This window comes from Empidonax traillii, unplaced genomic scaffold, assembly GCF_003031625.1.
Source record: "Empidonax traillii isolate 1590-97213 ecotype Southwest subspecies unplaced genomic scaffold, ASM303162v1 scaffold196:size3368384, whole genome shotgun sequence".
Classification (NCBI taxonomy): domain Eukaryota; kingdom Metazoa; phylum Chordata; class Aves; order Passeriformes; family Tyrannidae; genus Empidonax; species Empidonax traillii.
In genome coordinates, this window is record NW_020955389.1 from 344542 (window position 1) to 367738 (window position 23197).

The 23197-nt window shown below is 37.2% G+C and overlaps 2 protein-coding genes across 12 annotated transcripts in view; one reads left to right on the forward strand and one right to left on the reverse strand.

Moving 5' to 3' along the window:
• Positions 1-17651, forward strand: part of ZNF236 (zinc finger protein 236) — a 70136-nt gene extending 52485 nt beyond the window's left edge. For 7 of the 11 annotated variants that reach the window (XM_027886832.1, XM_027886821.1, XM_027886822.1 and 4 more), the window contains 8 exons: positions 59-238; positions 837-989; positions 1615-1805; positions 2555-2686; positions 6729-6926; positions 12514-12643; positions 15289-15465; positions 15896-17651. In XM_027886832.1, the coding sequence (XP_027742633.1) occupies positions 59-238; positions 837-989; positions 1615-1805; positions 2555-2686; positions 6729-6926; positions 12514-12643; positions 15289-15465; positions 15896-16023 (1289 nt within the window). In that variant the 3' untranslated portion in view covers positions 16024-17651. Of the gene's footprint in view, positions 1-58; positions 239-836; positions 990-1614; positions 1806-2554; positions 2687-6728; positions 6927-7038; positions 8012-8081; positions 9136-11453; positions 12358-12513; positions 12644-15288; positions 15466-15895 lie in introns of those variants that run through there. The other 4 variants (XM_027886827.1, XM_027886829.1, XM_027886828.1 and 1 more) reach the window with 4 other exon arrangements.
• A 1890-nt stretch (positions 17652-19541) lies between these two features.
• MBP (myelin basic protein) overlaps positions 19542-23197 on the reverse strand; it is a 90431-nt gene continuing 86775 nt past the window's right edge. Inside the window, exon 8 of the mRNA XM_027886833.1 lies at positions 19542-21322. Within this exon, the coding sequence (XP_027742634.1) occupies positions 21266-21322 (57 nt within the window). The 3' untranslated portion in view covers positions 19542-21265. The remainder of the gene's footprint in view (positions 21323-23197) is intronic.

Genomic DNA, 23197 nt, shown 5'->3' on the forward strand with positions numbered 1-23197 from the left:
TTATAATGAAAGGCTCTTCATGGATATTTATTTTTTTTAATCTACCCCTTATATTTAGGTGCACAGGACATTTCTCAAGTCATAACTTCACAGGGTATGGTGTCATCTTCAAATGGACAGCATGAGATAATGTTGACCATAAATAACTCCAGTTTGAGTCAAGTTTTAGCTCATGCTTCAGGCTCTACTAATGCGACCTCATCAGGAAGCCCTCAAGAAATCACTCTTACAATATCTGGTTGGTATCTTTAAAAATCTTTTATGGAACCAGATCCCTATTTTATAAGGTAACATTTGAAGATAGTTAAAAAAATTATCATGAGTGATCACTCATCGAAGAAAAATGTTGTCCAACAACTGATAGATTTGATTTTCTGTTTCTGTGTTCCAGTTTTCATGTTCTGTGCTTGTTGACCATCAGACAAAATTAACACTATGTTAAGTGATGTCTTTACAAGACTTCTTCAATGCAACTTATTATCCGTGTAGTAGATCAAAAAACTCACACTTTACCCACATTTAGCCTTTGGTATGCTGGATTTTTACTGTTTCATGAAGTTGGTATCTTGGATCTAGATAAGCAAGATCTGTATTTGTCTGAATATTAATAATCTCAGGTATTTTTTTAGATCTTGGTATCTAAATTTGCATAATCACATCTATATTAGAAACTTGTTGCACCTTTGCATAAAAATCTGCATTTGTAGAAAATAATTTTATGTTTTGGTTGTATTTACTACTTTTATTATTTTATGATCTATTATTTATAGTTCCAAGAACAGTAGCAGAATAATGTTGTGACATTTCCAGTTTTAATAGGACTAATTTCTATTCAGGCCAAGATCTTATTCAGCATAATTCTGGAGGCAGTGATCTGAATACTGGCTTAAGACTGTCAGCGCCAACCATCAGCAGTCAGACTACAGGTGCTACATTAACTATAAGCAACGACCAGCTGCTTTCTCAGGGCCCTTCACTAAATGCTCCAGGTATGCATATAAAGACTTTTGTAATTAAAAGGGATAAGATTTTGTTAAAAAAGTAAATATTAGACCAGGGAACTAAATATGAAATGGTATAATCTTGAACATTACAATTCAGGAACCACAGGGCTTTGTGTGTTTTCCCACAGGCTTTAAATTGTTGTCAGTTTAAATGAACTTCATTCCGCATAGAAGAAAATGAAAGCAAGAAGATGTATCTTAGATTAGTACTTCAAGGCAGTTAAAGGAGTATTGAAAGGCTGTTTCTATAAACTGGAGGACGGAGAAAACTGGTGCATTTGCTGCAGATGTGATAAAATATCAAACTCTAAGCTTAAATTTTGAGTTTTTAAATATGTATATGAATTTCTACCTATATCTGTTTATATACACACAAACACCTGTTTGTGCAATATTTTGTCCATCAAGCTACATTTAGATGAAATTTTTCTCACTTTATCGTCTGACTCTGACAATTTTTAGTGCTTGATTAGGTGCTTAACTGGTTTAGTTGATTCCAAAATAGAAAGTCCTAGCAAATGAGAAATAGAAATTCAATTCACTTAAGATGGCAACTAAGAGGTTTTGTTTGTAACAGGGATTTTTTTTTACCATTTTGCATATATTCCAGAACTTAATACAACAGGTGGAACAAACCTTCCTTCAACAACACCCATGTCACAGTCTTCAGTTTCTGCCCAGAATTTGGTAATGTCTTCATCAGGAGTTGGAGGAGATGGTAGTGTCACTTTGACTCTTGCTGACACTCAGGGAATGTTGTCAGGTGGTCTTGATGCAGTTACACTTAATATCACTTCACAGGTAAGACATGCATTTTGGAACTGGCAGATAAACTGATATTACTGTCTTTCAGGGCAGGAATTGAAATTTTTGCTTAGAAAATAATTTTGTCCTGTAAATACATAATATTTGAAAACTCAGTTAACTTTCCTTCTTTCTGCCAAAGATGCATGCATACTGGCATCTAGAAACATGAACTGTTTAAACAGAAGTGCAGGTAAATTTTGCAGGGTTGTTTTTTTTCATTGAACAGGTAAGTTCTACTGTTTTAGTGATAAACTGTGTACTTCATCATCACTATTCAGTAATACAGCTTAGTACTCCTAAAAATATTACTATTATTTAATATGGTAATTTTTTCTTTTCCTCCTTGTGAACATGAGAGTTAAATAGCAGTTGCAACAGTTCCTTTCACAGCAAGTAACAAGACAGAATTTAATTTACTATCTTAAATAACTGGTGGCATTATAAAAAAATATAAAAATAGTGCTGTATGGACAATCGTCTCCCCAGTAGCTTTACCATTAGTTTCATTTTTATCATAATTTAATGTTTTTGTGGTGTCATAAAGAACCAAAGACACATTGGCAATACATTCTATAGAGTGGGGAGATTGAAAAAAGTAAAAGTCTAGAAAGTGAAAATTTAGGGTCATTGTGTGGTTGAAATTTCAGTGCAGATGAAAGTTTACGTGACTCAGTTAGCTATTTAAGTATATCTGTTTAAATGTATAATTCTGCTTTTGGTTTTATTTCTTCCCTCTTTGAAAGGGTCAGCAGTTCCCTGCTATACTCACAGATTCCAGTCTCACTAGCCAAAGTGGATCAGGCTCACAGCAAGTTATACTGGTGAGCCATACACCCCATCCAGCACCTGCAAACTCTGATGAAATAACATATCAGGTAGATACTTTATATTTCTTTATCTTTTTGTGGATAAATGGACAACATTTAATCAAAATACTGTAATAATTCCTTTATAACCTGAATCGGGGAGGCTGATGTCATCCTCAAATAAGAGTATTGTGAAGAGGTTCTCTGTGACTTCCTAGTCACACAGATTCTGTTTCAAATTTTGAGTTAAAAAATACATATACGTACACAAAAAAGAAATGCAGTTTATAATGCGTTTCTTTCTGCCAGTTACATAACCATGTTTTCAACACAAACTGCTCCAAAAATTTCCAAGTAAATTGGTATTTTGATAACAAAAATAGACAAAATTCAGAGCTGTGGAAAAAAAAAATCACCTATTGGTACACTTTCTGCATTCTTTTTTTTGCAAGCAAGTTGTTTTAGTAATGGTGCAAATAAAGTCTTTTCAGCTCCATATGTGTTTGAATCTCAGTAAAAACTTTTATGTACGTAAGATAGTAATAATGTTAGAATAAGTAGTTCAGACTTCTCTTCTTGAAGGCAAAATGAATGTTTTCCACCAGCATGGTAATGCAAGCCCTAAAATAGGAGAAATGGGAGAGGCAGATGGTGACCCCCAAACAAGTGAAGAAGTGGTGGACTACACTGGCAAACAGAGGGCAAGATACGGATAACTTCTGGCTGATACAGGCACAAGATACCTCAAAAGTAATAAAGACTGAAGGGAGGGGGCCCACATGAAGTGTCTGTGTATGAATAAAGGTGCTGAGATGATGGCTTTAGAGAGGAAACTTCATCGTTCTCCTTGGTAATATGTTCACAACTGATTGTCTCTCTGAAGTACCTGTACACTGATGCGTGCAGCATGGGAAACCAAAAGGAGGAACTAGAGGTCTGCATGTAGTTGCAGGGCTGCAACCTCACTGGAATCATAGAGTGAAGGTGCTACAACTCACACAATTAAAACACTACCATGCCTGGATTCAGGATCTTTAGGAAAAACAGACTGGCAAGACAGCAGCAGGACTGGAGCTCTGCCTGGATGATGAGCCAGCTGAGACCTTATGGGTAAAGACTGGCAAGAAGACCAACATGGGTGACTGTTGTATTAACCATCTGCTATACATCACCTTATGAAGAAGAAATGAAAGATGGGACTTTCATCTTGGTCTTGGGCAACCTACCCTGGCTGACTCTTCTTGAGCAGGCAGGTTGGGTGACTTCAAGAGGTCCTTTCCACCCTAACCAATCTGTGATTTGCAGTTCTGGTCCACGAGTTACTTCGGCCTGTCTAAGATCTGAAGGGCAACAAGCAGGGCACAAGGAATCTAGGAAATTTCTGGAGTGCATTGATAATAACTTCCTGATACCAATAACTGAGAAGCCATCAAGTGGATGTGCTCTTCTGGGCCTGATAATTGCAAACAAGGAAGAATAGATTGGAAATGTGAAGGTCAGGGAACATATTTTGTTGCAGTGACTGTGAGATAGTGGAGGTCAGGATACTGAGGGAAGGACACAAAGCAAATAGCAAGATCATAACCTGGAAATCAGGAAGGCAGACCCTGGTCTGTTCGGTGATCTGCTTGTGGGTTTATCTTGGTTGAGTGCCAGGTACCCACCAAAGCTTCTCTATCACTACCCCTCTGCAGGGATAAATGAAGTAAAATGGGAAAGAAAATAAAGTTCATGAATCAAGAAAAGGACTGAGAGAAATCAGTCAGCAGTTACCTGACCATGCAAACCCAGTACAGTCATATGCTAAGCAGATCTGGAGAGGAGGAGGACCGGGAGAACTGTTTGATTTTAGATATTGTCTTTCGTCAAGATCAAGAGTCACCAGTACCAATAGTAGGAAGAAAGGCAACCGGAGGCCAGCATGGATGAACAAGGATCTCCTGATAAAACTTGAACATAAAAAAAGAAACATACGTAAGTAGAAGCAAGATCAGGTGACCTTGAAGAAGTAGAGAGACATCATTCAAGGAGACAGAAATCAGTTTGAGAAACCCCAAGTTCACCTGGAGTTGAATCTAAAAGGGATATAAAATGTAACAAGATGGAATTTTACAGGTATATCAGCAGCAAATGGAAGATGAGTTGACCTGGTACTGGTTTGGGCGGAAATGATCCTCACAAACTGAACTGATGGTCTCAGAAAGAGAGTCCATCTCTCAGCCAGTCTTTATTAGTGTTCCCTGAGGTTCACATACTGAATCTAGTACTGTTCTTTAATGTTCCTCATTTAGTGACCTGAGTGGTAGAACAGAGTGCATGTTCATCAGGTTTACAGGGATAGAAAGCTGGAAGGAGTAGTTAACAGACTGAACGGTTGTGCTGCCATGCAGAGGAACCCCAGCAGGCTGGAGAACTGGACCAACAGGACACTCATGAAGATCAGCAATAGGAAGAGCAAAGTCCTGTCCCTGAAGAAGGACAATCCCATGGACTAGTACACACTGAGGGCAGCAGGAAAGCAGCTTTTCAGAGATGGACATGGGAATACTGGTAGACAAGTAGTTGACCGTGAGCCCGCAGCGCAGCAAAGAAGGCCCAACAGCATCTGGGGTTCAGTAAAGGGAGTGTTGCCAGCTGATCAAGAGAATTCATCCTTCCCTCTTCTTAGTACTGGTGAGAACGTGTCATCTGGAGTGCTGTGTCCAGTCCCGAGCCCACCAGTACAAGAGACACAGATATACAGCTATAAGTGCAGTGGAGAGATATAAAGATGATTAAAGAATTGGTGCATCTAACATAGAAGGAGAGGCTGAGAGAGCTGGAAATATTTGGCTTAAAAGAGATAGGCTCTGGCTGGGGGGTTCATACAAATGTGCATAAATACCTGATGGGAGGACTAAAGCAGATAGTTCCAGTTTGAGCTATTCTATGTTTCTAATAATACCTTGTGCATGTGATTTTTTTATCTTTGCATATGCTTATGAGTGTGAATTCTTAATTCCAGCATTCAAATACTCTCTGAATATGGATGTTTTAAACTTTAACATGAACAGATTTTCTTACTGTTATGAATTTAAAACTAGATTTTGTGTCTCTCTATATTCTTTCATGAATCAGAGTGTCATTCATAAGGCTTATTATCATATCCCTTATAAAGTGTGACTATGTCTGTGTAGCACTGTTGTAATAACTTAAAGTGTAGTAATAATGTAAGCTAGTTGTCATTCTAGGCGATGTTATGTTTTATTTAATCATAGTGACTATATTGATTGCCTTTGCAACATTTCACACTTTGCCTGAGAACATCCAGCTAGTTGGAAACACACATACACATAGGTGTTTATTGTAATTTCTTTCAAGATGTTTCATATTGCATCTTTGATTTCTAGTATGGATAATATTCTGTTTTGTATCTTTTCAAGTTTGGTTTATACTGAATAATTAATTTAGAGTACTCCTTCCTTCATCTTCATTTGTTGCTTTCTGTGTTACTGTATTTAAGGTTCTTCTGTATAAAGTTGAAGGAATTTGGTGTTAAATTATTTGAAGGAAGTGAGATTTTCCCAAACATTTTTATTAATTAAAATGAAACAAGAATGTAACACAACACCATCCAAATTTTATCAATTATTCATTGTGATTCAGTACTTCTGGAGGCAGAGCTTTACTTCATTATGAAAATAGAATCCCTAATAAAGAAGTTAAATAGAAAATATTCTGTAAAATCAGAGATACTTTCTTTTCTGTCTGAAACATTTTTGGCTTTGAATTTTGTTCAGGGAGAAATGTGAGAATCATCTGAGGTGATGTGCAGGAGTATAGAACAGAATATTGAAAAATATTGCTACGAACGCATTCTATTTTTAGTTAAAATAATTTGATCATCGCTATTATTGTAGTTTTCTTGAAATACATATATTTGTCATCCTTTAGAACGGTGAAATAGAAATTCATATTTACATACAACTTATGTATGTAAATACTTCTTTTGTGTTTGTAAGTTCGTTGTAAGTACTCTCCAAATATTGATTGAGGTGGATTCAGAAAAATAAAGCAATGTTGTGGATGTGCCTATGAAATTATCTGATAGTGTTTTTGTAAATTGTTGTAGGTGACAGAGGTTTCCCCTAATGTGACTAAAAGCAGCCAAGCAGAAAAAGAAAGTCGCGGGCACCAGTGTTTTGAGTGTAGTCAAACCTTCTACTCAGTGACCATGCTGACACACCATTGTAAGGAGGTTCATGGCAAGGAACGAATACACGTTTGCCACATCTGTAATAAGGCCTTTAAGCGGGCAACACATCTCAAGGTACTTGGTAATAACAGTTGATTGTTCTGTTGACTCCGTCTTTTGTTTTGGACTTTTTGTGATATTAACAAAAGGTACCTATTATCCCTTTGTCTTTGCTTTCCTTTTACAGTGTGAGAGGTGTGCATCTGAGAGAGGGAGTCTAAGTGATAATGTATACACAGATAGAGAACTCTCTTCTGGAGCACGGAGAGGATTTTAATGCATTTATTGACTACAGAATGAAAAATATGAATGCCTGTCATGCAAGTAGTAGTGCCAGGAAAAGATTCCTCTTTATTTGCTTATGAATATTATCACTGCTAATCCTGATTTCCAGATAATTTTTTGAAATCTCAGGAAGCTATCTGCTATGCACTCTTATCATTTGATTTGGAGATGCTCTATCTTGTGGGTGCAAGTGACATTTGTAGAGGAAGCATTTGTTTTAAAATATCCTTATGTTATTGCTGTTGTCTAGGGTATTTTCTGTGTTCTGTTCTCTAGATAATGAGCAACAAGATAGTTGAACTCGTTTCAAAAAGATTAGTGGTGTAATTAAGTTGTTAATTGGATTATAGAATGTTCCTGTTAGGAATATTGGGCTGTACTAGACAAGTGCTATGTTCAGGCCAGTATCCTGTCTCTGAGAGATACCAAATGGAAGTTATTTGAAGAAGATCTTTAGGAAAAGAGCAAACATATAACTTGCTCAGAATTTTGCCAACTTCCCAGAATTTGTAACAGGAAATTCCTAGTCCAAAGGCAATGTCTTTGTATTAAGTAGCTTTTAGGAGAGCTCTTTAATAGGTTTCCTTCAGTATCGTATTTTAAGGAAATATGCTTCGTTTGTGAAGTTCCCCCCTTGGACTGATTATGTCTGTCAGCCAGACTACTGGACCTTGAGGAAGCTATCATAAAATGTGTTGTTGTGGAACTTCTTGTTTAGAAGAATTTTTTCAGGGAAAAAGATCAAAACAGTATTGGTACTTGTTTTCCTTAAGTAATGATAACAAAACCCAAATATCAGTCTCTCTACAATTTGTTTTCTTAGAACTGGGTGTTGTTACATTTTTTTGTTATAATTAAACCTTGATTTCTATTATATACTGAGCCCAGGTTAAATATATGACCTTGCTATGTCCCTTGGAGTATTATCGACAATTGATTTTTCAGGTAGGCAGCAATGGAGTTGCAGTAAGAAGTTCAAGGGCAGTCACAAGAGACTTCATGGCCTTGGAACAACTTTTTAAGGGATCAGAAGGACAAGTAATCTTCTATCCTTCCAATTGCAGGGAATGATGAAGAAAGAGACAGCAGATCAATAATTATCTCTGAGACTGGCATCACCAGCAAAGTTTTGGGGTTTTTGATCATGGATTGGTGGCCTGCTGCATATGGGCTACACTTGTCTCAAAGGGGTAAAAAGATCTTTGTTGGGGAGTTAGCGAGACTTATTGAAAGAGCTTTAAACTAAGTTTGTAGGGGAAAAGGGATAAACCAGTCTCTCTAGAGATAAGCTTGTGAGTGGCACACCAGTGTTTGAGGAATCATGTACTAGCAAGGCCCTTCAGTCAGCTCCAAAGTGCTGAGTGCACTGGAGCTTGTTTGAAGTGTCCCTGTACCAGGGCGTGCAGCACTGGAGCCATCTCAGTAGAGGGAGGGGAAATGGTCCATGACCTGAGACACACACAGGTCTATAGGGCAGGATGGAATCCATCCATGCGTGCTGAGGGACCTGTCAAAAGAGCTTGCCAAAAGATTTTCAATCATTTATGAGCAGTCCTGACTCCGTGGAAGTCTCAGTTGACTGGAGGTTAACAAATGTGACACTTATCTACGAGATGGGCTGGAAACAGGATCTAGGAAACTACAGGCTTGTCAACCTGATCTCAGTGCCAGAAAAGGTTATGGATTAACTCATCTTGAGTGCCATCATGTAGCATTTGCAGGATAGCCAGTGGATCAGGCATAGCCACCATGGGTTTATGAAAGGCAGGTTCTGCTTGAGTAACTTGATTTCCTTCTATGACAAGGTAACTTGCTCAGTGGAGGAGGGAAAGGCTGTGGATGTTGTCTACCTGGACTTTGGCAAAGCCTTTGACACTATTTCCCAGAGCATTCTCCTAGAGAAGCTGTCTTCCAATGGCTTGGACAGGTGTACTGTTCACTGACTGTATGGCCGTGCTCAGAGATGGTGTTGAATAGAATTCCATCCAGCTGGTGACCAGTCACAAGAGGTGTTCCCCAGGGCTCAGTACTGGGACCAGTTCTATTTAATATCTTTATCAATGATCTGGACAAGGGGAATCAAGTGCACTCTCAGTAAGTTTTCAGAGGACACCAAGTTGTGTGGGAGTGTTGATCTGCTGGAGGGCAGGAAGGCTCTGCAAAGGGATGTGGAGGATATGAGATTCAACAGGCAAAGTGCCAGGTCCTGCACTTGGGTCACAACAATGCTACAGGCTTTGAAGCAGCCCAGTAGAAAAGGAGCTGGGTGTACTGGTCAACAATAGCTGAGCATGAGCAGTGTGCCCAGGTGGCCAAGAAGGCCAATGGCATCCTGCCTTGTATCAGAAATAGTGTGACCAGCAGGACCGAGGCAGTGATCATCCATCCACCTGTACTCGTCACTGGTGAGGTCTCACCTCGAATCCTGTGTTTGGTTTTGGGTCCCTCACTTAAAGAAAGGCAATGAGATGCTGGAGAGTGTCCAGGGAAGGGTGATGAAGGGTGTCAATTACAGGTCTTGTGAGGAGCAGCTGAGGGAGCTGGGGTTGTTTAGCCTGGAGAAAAGGAGGCTCAGGGTAGACCTTATCACTCTACACCTACCTGAAAGGAGGGAGGGTGTAGGCAGATGGGGGTCAACCTCTTCTCCAAGGTAACAAGGAACAGGACATGAGGAAATGACCTTAGTTGTACCAGGGAGGTTTAGATTGGCTAAATTGGGAAAAATTTCTTCATTAAAAGTTTGTTGAGCATTGGTGCAGGCTTTACAGGAAGTGGTTGAGTTCCCAGCTCTGAAAGTATTATAATATGTAGATGTGGCACTGTGCACAATGGCTTAGTGGACATAGTTTAATGGTAGACTTAAAAGTGCTGGTTTAATGTGTGGCTTTGATCTTAAAGGTCTTAAAGGACAGTTTGATTTACCACTGGATCACCATGTACTAAAACAAATTCCACACATTATCAGACTCTTCTTCATTAAGGTGTTCCACAATGTCAGCTGTGAGCAGCCTTTAACAGGAAATTCAACAAAGATAGATGAAACCATGGGGTTTGGCTTAGGGTTTTGGGAAGGGTTCAGTGATCTCTTACTCATGGTCTTCATTTTATACTGATAGTATTCTGGAGATCACCAGAAATATTAAGGGCACTGCCAGACTTCAGGCTTTTCAGAAAATCCAAATAAGAGGTAAGGGTATCAGTCTTTAGATGCCAGTATTTAATTGTATGTGTTTTTTTCCAAAGGTATCAGTACTAGCAGTTTCACAATTATCCACAAGAAAACCCTCTTTAGAGATTATGTATGAACACCCCTACCACCCACCCTGTCCCCAGTGTGAAAAATTTTCAGTCCAGTGACTTCAGTTCCCCTTTTGATGTGGGTGACTGCCCTGATTTTACAGCTTCAGAAAGGAGAATCTTAAGACATGTACATTGGACTAAACTGTCCAATTCCATATCAGTATGTTGTGGAAATATCTGCAGGTTGACTGTAGATAGTAATTAGAGACATGATTCTAAGATGAAATTAAAACATCACTGTTATCTTATTAAAACAATGGAATGAAATGAACTTTCTGCCAATCTTTCATAGGTGCTTACAATTAATGTTTCAGGATAGGTAGGGTGGACGTGAGTGCCATACCAATGCATGTGTGAGGGGCCAAGGGCCCTTTCGAAGAAGGTTTCCTGTTCTTACTTCCTAATTAGATAATGCTGGTTTGGAACCCCAAGGTAGTTCCTAGCTGATGAATATGAGAGTTACACAAAAAAACTTATAAAATGTCACATGAACAGTCAATGAAATACTAAATATGTCTATAAAGAGGTGCTTGACCTTCAGAGCACTTTATTCCCATGAACTCTTTTCAGAAGTATATATATTTTACAGGAAAATTATAAGAGATTCACAGATCAGTGGACCTGAACTGCATCACAAACTGAGCAGAGAAAGATGACAAAGTCTTATGGTGGCTATCTGAATGCTATCTTGTTTGCTTTCAAACAGAAAATGGTATGGGGGGGTTATTGGGGTTTGGAGGTTTGGGGGTTTTGGGGTTGGATGTTTTGTGGTGGAAGAAAGAAGCAGTCAGTTTCTGTTAATTTTTCTGGAGTAGGCCATAGTTTGCTTCCACCTTTTCAAAGCTTCAGGAGGTAATAAACAAGATAAAAGCAAAAGATTTTTATTTCCATATAAGCTGTGGTTTACAAATCTCTGATTTTTCTCAGACGACCTTATATTATTTCCCTATAATACTATAGTATATAATTACTATGGTAATAATATTCTTCCCTGTAACTGTCTCGCTGATTTTTCAGTGTAAACAAACTCTGCAGATACAGTTTGACTCAGTTCGTGGAGTGAGGAATAGGACTTCATAGACATCAAGAAGGCTTGTTGTTTAGGTATAGTAAAGACTAATTAATAGTTTAGTCTGTTATGAAAAGACTAGAAAAGAATATCCGCACACATTTTAGAAAGTGGGCAAGTATTTGCAGTACTGTTTCACAAACAGTTCTTGATTAGGTTTTTTTTAAGTTAAATATATATATTTGCTTTCTTCTTTAATTTGAATTCTATCTTGGTATTAATAAATATATTTAAATGAAAAAATTAATAGATATCATAAGATACTCTTCTAAAGTTGCAAGTCTTCTGGGTCCAGCATCAGTGAATTAAAAACCCTGAAGTTAGAATTGTTATTAATGCTTCTTCATGAAGGTAAAATGGGTCATATCCTCATTCTGCTATCTTACCTATAAGGGCCTTAGTGATTTTTTTTTTCTTTTTTAATTAAAAGTTCATTATGAAGTGGTTCTATTTGCATCTTGGCACTGTGTGGCTGTGTATGAATGTATGTTGTGATAGTCCCCTTTTTGAGGCTTGTACAGTTTTACAGTGGTAATAATTCAGGTGCTGAGGAATACCTATGTATCAGACAAGGAGGGAGATGGATTTTGTAGAGGAGAGGAGGAAAAAATCATATATTAACTTAAAACTCACAGTTGTGAGTTTTCTCACCTCTTTTTAGGTGAGAAAAACATTTCAAGAGTTCTGGTTCAGCTTATTCTGTTTTGCTTCAGATAAATAGTGAAGGTACTAATGTATGCAAAAAAACCAAAACATACAGTTATTGGTGGAGTTTTCCAAAGGCGAATGTAAAGATACTGATGCATCAGTGTTGTAAAGAGTTGATATACAAAAATAATCTCTCATTTAAAAGAAAAAGAAATGCAGGCTTCCATTTTCTTCCAGCTTGTCTACTGATAACTAAGATCCTCTGCTTTTGTCTTCAAGGTGTGAATATATATTTTTTATGTTAAACACTGACTTTTTTTTTAATGGCCTGAAATGTATTTTTTTTCTATACTGGCTTAGGAGCACATGCAAACCCATCAGGCTGGACCTTCACTGAGCTCCCAGAAGCCTAGAGTGTTTAAGTGTGATACTTGTGAAAAAGCTTTTGCTAAGCCAAGTCAGCTGGAGAGACACAGTCGCATTCACACAGGTAACAACAGAAATTATTTTTATCTCACAGGATTTTCTCATGAATATATGGGTGTTATATTTGGAGTCCTTGCTTATGCTTTCAGCTCACTGCATTTAAATACCAGCTTAAGCTTAAAAAAAACAAAATAAATTTCTAACCCAAAATGTTTGGAAGTTAAAAGAAGGAACAGCAGACTTGAAATCTCATGGTGCTTCACTAAGCTTATCTGTATTTTGGGACTGGCAGTACTGCAATGGTAATGTGAGTGCATGAGCTTGTATGTAAAAGTTTACCAGTCTTTGAAACAGGATAATAAGAGCATATTTTAAGCCATTGTTTAAAATGATGTAAAGACACTAAGATATGATCATCTTCAAGCATACAGAAGAACGTGCAAATGAGTGGGTGTACTCAGTGATGTTAAACAAGGAACGAGCTTGACTGCTGATACTGACCGCGGTATCCAGTACTTCATTGTCATTGAGCTACTTGCTCAGTTCATCTGTTTTTAATGCCAGCACTTTTAATCTGTTGTTTTCTTTTCCACTTAAGTATTTTCTTCAACTGGTAATCTATAAATAAAGATTATGCTGGCTTCTCCTTGGGAAGCCATCACATTTTCTGTGATGTAAGTGCTTTTCAGGTTGCAGCTTCTGCCCTGAGAATGGATGTTGAGAACGGATGTTAGCCCAGCTGCCTTCCCTGTCACCTTCTGTGCCTGAAGAACAGTGTTCTTAAGAACATGGGTTCTAAATAAAGGAGTTGGTTCTCCAAAACAAGTTCTTTCTTTTCCCTGTCACTGCTACCAAGAAAGAGCTGTCATGGCTGCTAGAGTTAAAAAGGATGGGTAAAGCTGTCTGTGTTGCTCTTTAGCTGGATGGGACTCCCACAAAAGGATAACTCTTTCAGTGACTCGGCCAGAGCTTTCTCTTTCCCCAACATCAAGCTGTTTTGTTGTTACTGTGGTAGAAAGGAACATTCTGGTCATACTGGGGATAGGCAAAAAGAGAAAGGAGTTAAAATCCAAGGAGATTAAAATTCTTCAGAATTCCACAGTAATTTGCTTTCTGCATAAATGGCCTAAATAACACGGACTCTTAAAAAAGGAAATGTTCTAGTTAAGAGTACCACAAAATATTCAGAAAGCAGTAAAGACAGCCAATTTCCATTCTCCCTGCTTTGATTCGTGCTGCCCATTGTAAAGGGCAAAGAGCACTTCAGGAAGTCTGGGAACAGAGCAGAGTCCCTTTATGCATCTGCACCATCATAGGAAAAATTCTTTCTTATTTGGAAGGACTTGTAACAAACCTTGCTAAATTCATATTTATGTTTCTGTTTCAACTCTGTCAGACAACGGTAGGTAAATCCATATGATAGGACTATGGACTAGGATAGGAAAGGCTAATGTAAAGCTAAACCGACTTGCTTTCTTAAAGGTGCCATCCTTGTCTGTGAGGAAGTGTGGTTTCTCTCTTGATTATATGTTCTTAACCATGTCTAATGGGCAATACCTACTGAATCAGTGGTCAGAAGGAAAAAGCATTATTTCTCTGAATAACTCTAAATATCTTGTACTTTAAGATTTACCAACGAAGAGTGGTTTGAAGAAATGTTGAAATTAGAGGGAAGTAGATGCTCCCAGTTCTACCCAAAAGCCACGTGGTAACCCATTACACAACAAAAGAAAGGCTGTTAATTTTAAATGAATTAGAAAAAAATTGAATCAAAATTACTTTAGGAAACCTAGATTTCACTTCAAATTAGTGAAATAGTTGCTAACAAACAAAAAGGGAAACTTCTGTGCTTTAAAGGACCTTTTATTGATTGTCTGAGAAACTGGATTTGGCATGCAAGCTACAGTGCCTGTGGGAACACTAATATACAGGGAATGAAGGGGAGAGAGAAATTCATCCTTTAAGAACAGTTGTGGAAAAGTATTTATACTCCTGCTTGTGCTTTATTGAACTGACTAATAGCAAAATGTATTTCTAAGTTGAGAAAGTGCTTTTAGAAGTCCTTAATGACATACAATGTGTCCTTCATTAATCTCAAGAGGTTGGGGGGTTGAGTTTTTAATCAAAGGTCTGATTTTGCAAAGTAGATATTTTTTAACTTTAAAAATATTTAAAATTAATACATTTGTGCATTTATAGTTAGAAATCAGTAGTATTATGGCAGATTTGGATCAATGCTTTGGTAAGGTGGGAGAATCACTAGTAGCTGTTGGCATAGGAGGACATAGGTCCCATATAGAATTAGCAGAACACTTCTTTTTTTAACATATTTGACTTAGTTTCTTAGAGACGTCAGCTTTGTTAATTCTAGAACATTGCTTTATCTGCATTACTCTGAATGATGTAAAAAGCTGAAGGTTTCCTTGGGTACAGAAAAGTCAAATGATTTTTGTGCACCTCTTAAATAATTTACTGATAAATTGGATAGGAAAGATAATATCAGTGATTTAGTACTTATGTAAGTATTCTGACATTTAATTTGGGATTTTTACTGGCAGTATGGAGGCGTGACACTGTTTAGAGAAGGTCTTAAAGAAAAAGGTCATGTCTTTTTCATTTCTAGGTCATCTTGATGATTTATGCTGAATTCTGAACTGTGTTTTAATGTTGAAATGAAAAATTATTAAATATGTTTTTCTCTTTTATAAGGGGAACGGCCATTTCAGTGTACACTATGTGAAAAAGCATTTAACCAGAAGAGTGCTCTTAAAGTCCACATGAAAAGGCACACAGGAGAGAGACCTTATAAATGTGATTACTGTGCAATGGGATTTACACAGAAAAGCAATATGAAACTGCATATGAAACGGGCTCATGGTTACACTGGTACGTAGCATAGTGGTAGTACTGGTGAGTGCAGAAAGGCATGTGCTTTACTGAGAAAGCACAAAATACCTCCCTTAAGTTACCGAGGAATCAAGCACTAATAGCCAAAGACCACAGCCAATGAGTTAATAGTTACACACACAATCCAAAAATTCAGTTCGAAAGAGTGATTGGTTGCCTTTTTGGTTCCTTGTTTTTTATGTGAAGCTCTGTGTCCAGAAATACAGTGTTCAAAAACTATTCCAGCAAAACAATGATATTAGATTGTTTTTAATTTTTCAAAGACTGTCTGATAAATCTACATTATCTGAAGTTGTTGTGTAATACCTTTCCCAGCATGATTCCTTTGTTCTCAAATGCTATATTTGCATTTTTCTAGCACTGTACATCAAATCATACTCACTTGCCTTTTCCTCTTGTACCTTGGTAGGTCCTGTACAAGAACCTGCTAGTCACCAAGAACAAGAAGGGGAAGATATTAGTCGTGCTCTGAATTTAGAAGAAGTGGTACAAGAATCTTCAAATGAATGGCAAAGTATAGGCAATGTTTTTCGATGACACTTTAAAATTTGAAATCTAAAAATGTTTCTGGGACTCAAATTTTACAGTTAAAGCTTCAAGCATTGAAAATACTAACAATAGAATAATATATTATAGTTTTTCTAATATTTACAAAAATTACCTAAAAGATCAATTCATTTTTTTAAGCTTGTAGAAGAATATTGGGAAAACACCATTTAATCTGTGCTAAGTTGTCTGTGAATCTGTGAACTCAGGTAATAATGTATACAGTTTCATCTTCGAATTCACAGCCAGTATACCTATTTAAAAATAAACTGGAACTTTATATCAGAATAGAATTATTCCCATTTTTAATGAAAGTGAAGAATAACTTCATGGGAAAATCATGAAACTGTCCGTCAGCCTTCTTTTTCACGTATTTAAGGAAATAATTGACATTGGAAACAAAATGTTGCAGAGTTGATGCATGCATGCAGTATAAAATAGTGGGGTTTTGCCTTCAATTTTTTTTTTCTTATGTGGCACAGGAAAATGCTGTATTGCTGTTTAAAGCTTTTTTTTTTTTTTTTAGTACATTTTGAGAATTCGTTGAAAAAAAATAAAATACCATGATTTCATGGCTTTTATCAAGTTAAACCCTTGAGAGGGAGCATGTTTATTTCCATTCCAGCCACAGAGGCAGACAGTTGTTAGTTTTTACGGTAAAAGTCTGAGGTTTTGAACTCAGCAATAATTATTTCACAAGAATCCAAACAAGAAGAGGTTCCAATAAAAGCTTCTTCTGTTGTTTGCTGTATTGGATCAGCAGGTACATATCTCAGTATCTGTGGAAAACACAGCCATATATTAAATCTGTGAAGTAAACGTACAGTTTTGTGTTAGCAGAGAGAAAGTTTGATGCACACTATGTCACCTATATTATACAGTGTTCCCTGGTGCTGTAAACAGTTATCATTTTGAATCTGTAAATTCCTCATTATTTTCTTTGTGAACTTTGGAAATACGTTACTTTTATTTGTTGTTTAAGTCACTGTTCCAGCAAAACTACCTAGTTGACTATGTAATGCTTTCAAAGGTGCCACTTGTTAAGTGTATTCGTAACAAAGAAACACTGGAGTAAAAACATAGTTGTCGTTTAGACATTCCAAAGACAGAAGCTTTTTTCTTATTTTTGCCTTGTTCTTTTGAATTTTATTTATATGTTACATATATATAGATATATATATATGTGTGCTTGTATATGTATATATATATTTAAAGTTATATGAGCCTCTGTGTGGCTGATCAGTATATTTTGTAAATACTAATCCCAGTTGCAGGAAGTTCATCTGTTTGGTTGCCACAAGTACTTCTAGATCAGTGGTGGATATGTTGTACTATAATACAGAGCTGGATTTTAATTTACCTTCTGAAAGATAATTGTTCTCACATCCAGAAAGCCGTTTTCTGTAAATATTGTCTATACTTTGTCTCTGATATAAACTAGTTATTTCAGATTGCTGAAGCAAGAAATGGCTGTTGATTTTGATAGGGCATCTCTTAATTCTTTTGTTAACTGTTTGGCATATGTATATAAGTTAAATAGTTGGTGACATGAAAATAACACTTTTGTTATGTGGAATATTTAATTCAAAAAATGCTAAATAATATTACTTTTTTCCAAATTCTGTTTCGTGTATTTTTTAAGCATGTGATTCTGGATTCTAGGAGACTCTAAAAACTCTGTTTACCAGAAGTGCATCTCTGGATATTAGATGTAAAGGAAAGAAGTTCTTCCAGCAGTGCCTTCCCTTCCAGCCAGCCATGAGTGTTTCAGCTGTTTAAGGAAGATATTATATTTTACAATTGTCTGGCCTCATGACATCTGTTATAATATAGTAAAATGTGCTGTGTTGTGTGTACTATGTATAAAACCAGTTAATTCAGAGAATACTGGATAAATGTACTGCAAAGTTGGTTGGAGTTGATTTGCTGTGTAGGGGATGATGATTTCCAGAGGTTGCAAAATTCAGTTTGACAGAAGATGATTTATAACTGATCACATCCAGATGCAAATTCATAATGGGAACGTTATTCCTGAATGCTTGAAAGCATTCAGTCTGCTCTAGCTGGGATTGCTTTACTAGGAAGTAAAGATTGGCAGTAGTTGGTACTTGAAGAGAGCCTCTTAAGAAGGTGGAGGAGGACTTTTTACAAGAGCACGTAATGACAGGACAAGGGGGAATGGCTTTAAACTGAAAGAGAATAGGTTTAGATTAGATGTCTGAAAGAAGTTCTTTACTATGAGGGTGGTGAGGCACTGGAACAGGTGGCCCAGAGAAGTTATGGATGCTCAATCCCTGCAAGTGTTCAGTGCCAGGTTGGATGGAGCTCTGAGCAACCTGGTTTAGTGAAAAGTGTCCCTTTCCACAGCCAGGGGTTTGGAACTAGGATCTCTTTCCACCCAAACCATTCTGTGATTCTGTGATGCTCAGTGAGCACATGCTAAAAGCAGATTTTGTGAGTAAAAAGATGCCATGTTTAAATGGACACTTCATGAAGTGAACAGAGGTTTGTATAGCCCAGGTTCCTTGGTAAGACTGAGTTGGAGGTTTTCAAAGTAGTGTATGTGTTCATGTTCAGTACAAATACAGACACAGTAACTGATAGGTTGGTGTTTTCAAAAGCAGTGTTGGAGTAGATGCATTATTTAAGGAAGGAGAAGAACTCTTGTTCTGAGACCTGCTTGAAGAGCCATGTTGTGTAGTGGGTAAGGGAACAGTGCATAGGAATGCCCCTGTTCTTTCTGGTTTGATCTAGTAGTAGGCTTACACTAGCCTCAGGCTTTTTGGCTTGTGTCTGCTCGGAATATCTTTTGGTTTATGTTCATTCCTTCAGTACATGAAATTACTCTCTCCCTAATACTGGTTGTGCATTCCTGTTTCAGGAAAAATCCTTTTGGTTACAAATCAAATCACCATTTAAACTGCTGTTTTTCAGCAAAACTACTAGTGGAGTAATTAAAAGAATAAATTTCTGTCTAAGTTTTAGTCACTTTTAAGAGACTCCTATTGGTAAAATAACGCTTTCAATTACTGTACCTGTTTTTACTATACGAAGTAAATCCAAAACAGACACCTTCAGCCTCTGGGAAAGGTGATTGTGGGGGAAACAAGGGTGATAAAGGCAAGTAAGAAGCTATGGATAAATTCTGAAGTTCTACAGTGCAGTATTTTGAAAGATGTGTTTCTCAGGGGTTTTTTACCTTAAATATTCTTTCCCATTTTTGAAGGCTATTTGCACCACGCTTGTTCATGAAGGGCAGGATTTTATTGCCTGTTCATAGACATTTTATGCCTTGCAGTATCCCCCTGGTCTGTAGCTGCCACTGCACAGACACTGGCCTTCCATAAGTCTTATGTCCTATTGTTAGCCTTCTGGGCCATGCTAAGCACTAGAAGCCTGTATGCAGGCAGCTGGGTCCCAAAGTGTCATTTTGTAGTATCTGAACGTTATTCATAACACAGACCTTCATATATGACCTTTTCCTCTGCAAAAAACAAAACTGGCCCAAGTTTCAAGTTGATTACTTTATTTCAATAATGAATATATTTAAAAGCTGTGTTCCTATAAGAACAATACGTATTCAAATTAAATCAACTATTATGTTGCAGAGTATACATCTGAATGAAGCTACAATAGAAAAATACACATAGCAACCAGTGTAGGTAATAGAAGATGTAATACGTGTGTGTATGCTTAATGATTTTGGCAGTTGTGTTTTCTTTAGTTTCTATGTATTTTCTGTCATCTCATCTTCCATTGCTTCATATTAATGGACACTGATTTAAACCTACAATAGATTTAGATGTGAAATGCAATTAACATAAATATTTATAGGTAACTTTCACTGGGCACTTATTAGGAATGCAGTTTCAACCTAGGAAGCACTAACTGTAGTCTACAATGCATAGGCTAAAACTAAAAAAATAAAATAATTAATCAGACACTTAGATGACAGATTGAAGAAATGGTAAGTTTAAGTAATAAAACAGTGCAATTCAGAAGAGCCTTTTATTTCCCTAAGTGTGGTTGGAAATATGATCGCCACACATTCATTTTAGTATTTCATGAACAATTAATGTCTAAATCTAACTGAGCTACAGTTTATTTCTATGAGGCAACTACAGTACAACAGTTAAATGTTCACAGTAGTTTACTATGAGTTTGCTTTGGTGCACTGCCCTTAAGAGGCATCTAGGCAAAAGATGAGCTGATCAAATACAACACTGCTGCAATACCAAGAGAAAGACTTGAAATTCTAGCATGAGATGTGCAGGACTACCTGAGATACCAGTACTGAAGGGCTTTCTTTCAGAAATTAGACTTTTTTGTTTATGTATTTACTTATTTACTGCACTGCAAAATCAATGCTATTGCAGCAGAGTTTACGTGAAGCACCGGTGACATCCAGTGGTCACTTGTGCAATCTTAGATGTTTCTCTGGGAATATCCCTTGTTTCATAACATTAGTCTAACTCAAATTTGAAATCCTCTTTCTCTCCCTCATCTACTCTTAATTCTAATGGTTTGGATGCAATGAGCAATTCATGGCATGGAAAGAATTTCCTTACTGCTATTGCTCTGCATCGTATTGATTCTGCAACATCTGCCCCCTCCCCCATTTCACATACCTTGAACTCCCAGTGTTTGGTAAACCTTTCCATGACTGCCTAATCCTGTTACGAAAATAAATTATTCTGTGAGTGAGAGAAGGAAGATTAAAACAAAACAAAAAACCAACCAAAAAAAAATCAAAAAAACTATTTGGATAAACAGTCCTTACAACTTCTGCACATGTTGGGTTTTTTTAACAGCAGTGTCTCAGAAATTCATTAACAGCAGTGCTCAGTGTCCAAGACATTATAACTCTTTATTTGTAATTCTGATGTTCACTAAAACGAAACCAGAAGAGTTGAGCTCAAATTAGGTGCTTGGGAGAAATAATGGAGTCCAGCATACAGTTAGGGCATCCTGAAGGAGAGCGAGTAAAGTCAGAGATCTTGTTACTTCACATAAAATAAGGAAAACATCTAGTAAAGCTACTTTTTATGTTCCTTTCATTCAACTGTTGGTCAGGGATTGCCAATAGAAGTTTGTATAATGTACTGCATGCAGAACCTAATTGGCATTAAGTAATGGATTGCATCTATCTAGGTAATTGTGGCAGCTGTTACTAATTTTAAGGCAGTTATACTATGAAGCAGAGTACAGGATCCTTGAATGGCATCGTAGAGCTTCAGCGCCTAGCAATTGGTGAACCAGACCGCGATCCAGGTCGGGACCCAGAGCCTCCCTGTGGAGGGAAGAACAGAATTAGGTTAATTAAAAGTTAATGTGTATTTGGGGCTATTCATTGAAAAACATCAATCTGCAGTAAGTACAACAAAAAGAAGCTAAGAAAAGATAAAAGGGCTGAAGCCTGGCCTATTTTTACAAATAATAAGAAAACATCAAACTAGAAGAAAAACATTGTGACAGTTCATAAACCTGTAATTGAGAAAAGAAGTGGGTTTATAGCAAAGATGGTCCAAGCTAAAATTTTGGAGTTTCATTCTTTGGAACTCAAGATTACGCTAACAGAGTATCTTGTCCCTTAGCTTTACCAACTATTTTAGGAAAATCATGAAAAATGTGCGTATGACCACAAACATGAGGTGGTGTGGTGATTGTTACTGTAATCAGGTGATGTCTGAACTGTTTACTTAAAAAAAAAAAAGTATGTGTGTACTTTGGGACTTTATTTATATTCTTCTCATCTTTCAGCACTGCCTTCTTAGTTTTACAGAACTGTTTCAAGGAAAAATCAGTCTAATTCCTTAGGTAGTTGGCTTTCAAAGGTATCTGAAAGAATGGATAACTTTTATATTGTCAAAGACTGCAGAATTGTGTAAAGTAATAGTTGTTAATGCCTCCTGCTGTAAAAAATGGGTCTAAATCAAATGGGCCTGAATAGAACTCTGACATTAATTCCAAAAGTTATAATGGCTGGGAAAAGACTATCTAAAAAGTAGAACTGGTATATTTATCTCTCAGATATATATAAATCCAAGCTAAAGTAGCTGTGATGATTATGCAAAAAGAGAATAATAAATTTTGAGATATCATTAATGAGTATTTTCGGATGTTCAAATGAAATTTTACAAATAATTTTAGTATGTAGCAATGGAATTATTGATGTGTCCAAACTCCACTAAAAACTACAAGCGTGCAATGTGAAAATTAGACTTTAAAGGTAAACATTTGATTTTTACCTGTGCCTCTGAAGAGCTCATTCCTTTTCTTAAATTGCAACATAAGAATTTGTACTACCTCCTTGAAGTTTTCAAGCTGTCACTCGGTGCTGCGTATATTTGAAAAACAACTCTACAATGGAAGACACGTAACCTAAACCATATAAGAGATTAAAATGTGGGTTTTGCTACAGGTGAAGGTGCTGTTATGTTTCCTGTTGCAGAGAGGAATAGCAAGAGTCTGAGACTGGGATCTCAGACCTTCTGACTTGAAGGTGACTGCTGGGTGCATTCTTCATGTGGCACTAGTACAGTAGGTGATTTGTTATGAGTGAATGCTTTAGTACCCTTGAGGGACAATACAGTCTTTATCAAGGTACCTGCCAGTGGATATGATGTGTCTGTTTCCTGACACAGAATATGAAAAATCCTCACAACTGACCTTTCTTCCTGTTCTGTTTTCATTTGTTGGCTGTGTTGGTGGAGCTATGCTGTGACTTGATATGGTGAACCGAATCAGATTAAAGATAATCTGACCAAATGTTTATTTTTCATATGACACATTTTCCAATTTGCCTGATTTAAGTGGTGTTGCAAGTTGCTGTACTGACGTATTGTAGGAGTTCTCCCACCTGGAGTGGGAACAAGCAGGACTGCTCAAGTTGTTATTGCATCTCAGCCAGGTGTATGTGTCCAGCACTGCCCTGTACTATCATTCTGCAGTTGATAAGTTTGCTTTAATTTTCACTATTCTAGATAATTTAGAAGCAGTAAGCTGTGTCACCTCACTTGTCTTCTGTATTCCCGGTCATTTGTGTGTTCAATAACAATACTGACCCTGGTGCAGGTCTCTGTGGGACTTTGTGGACTTACCTTCTTTCCTGATGGCAACTAACTGTGTATTTTTACCTTTGTTTCCTATCATGTAAGTAGTCACC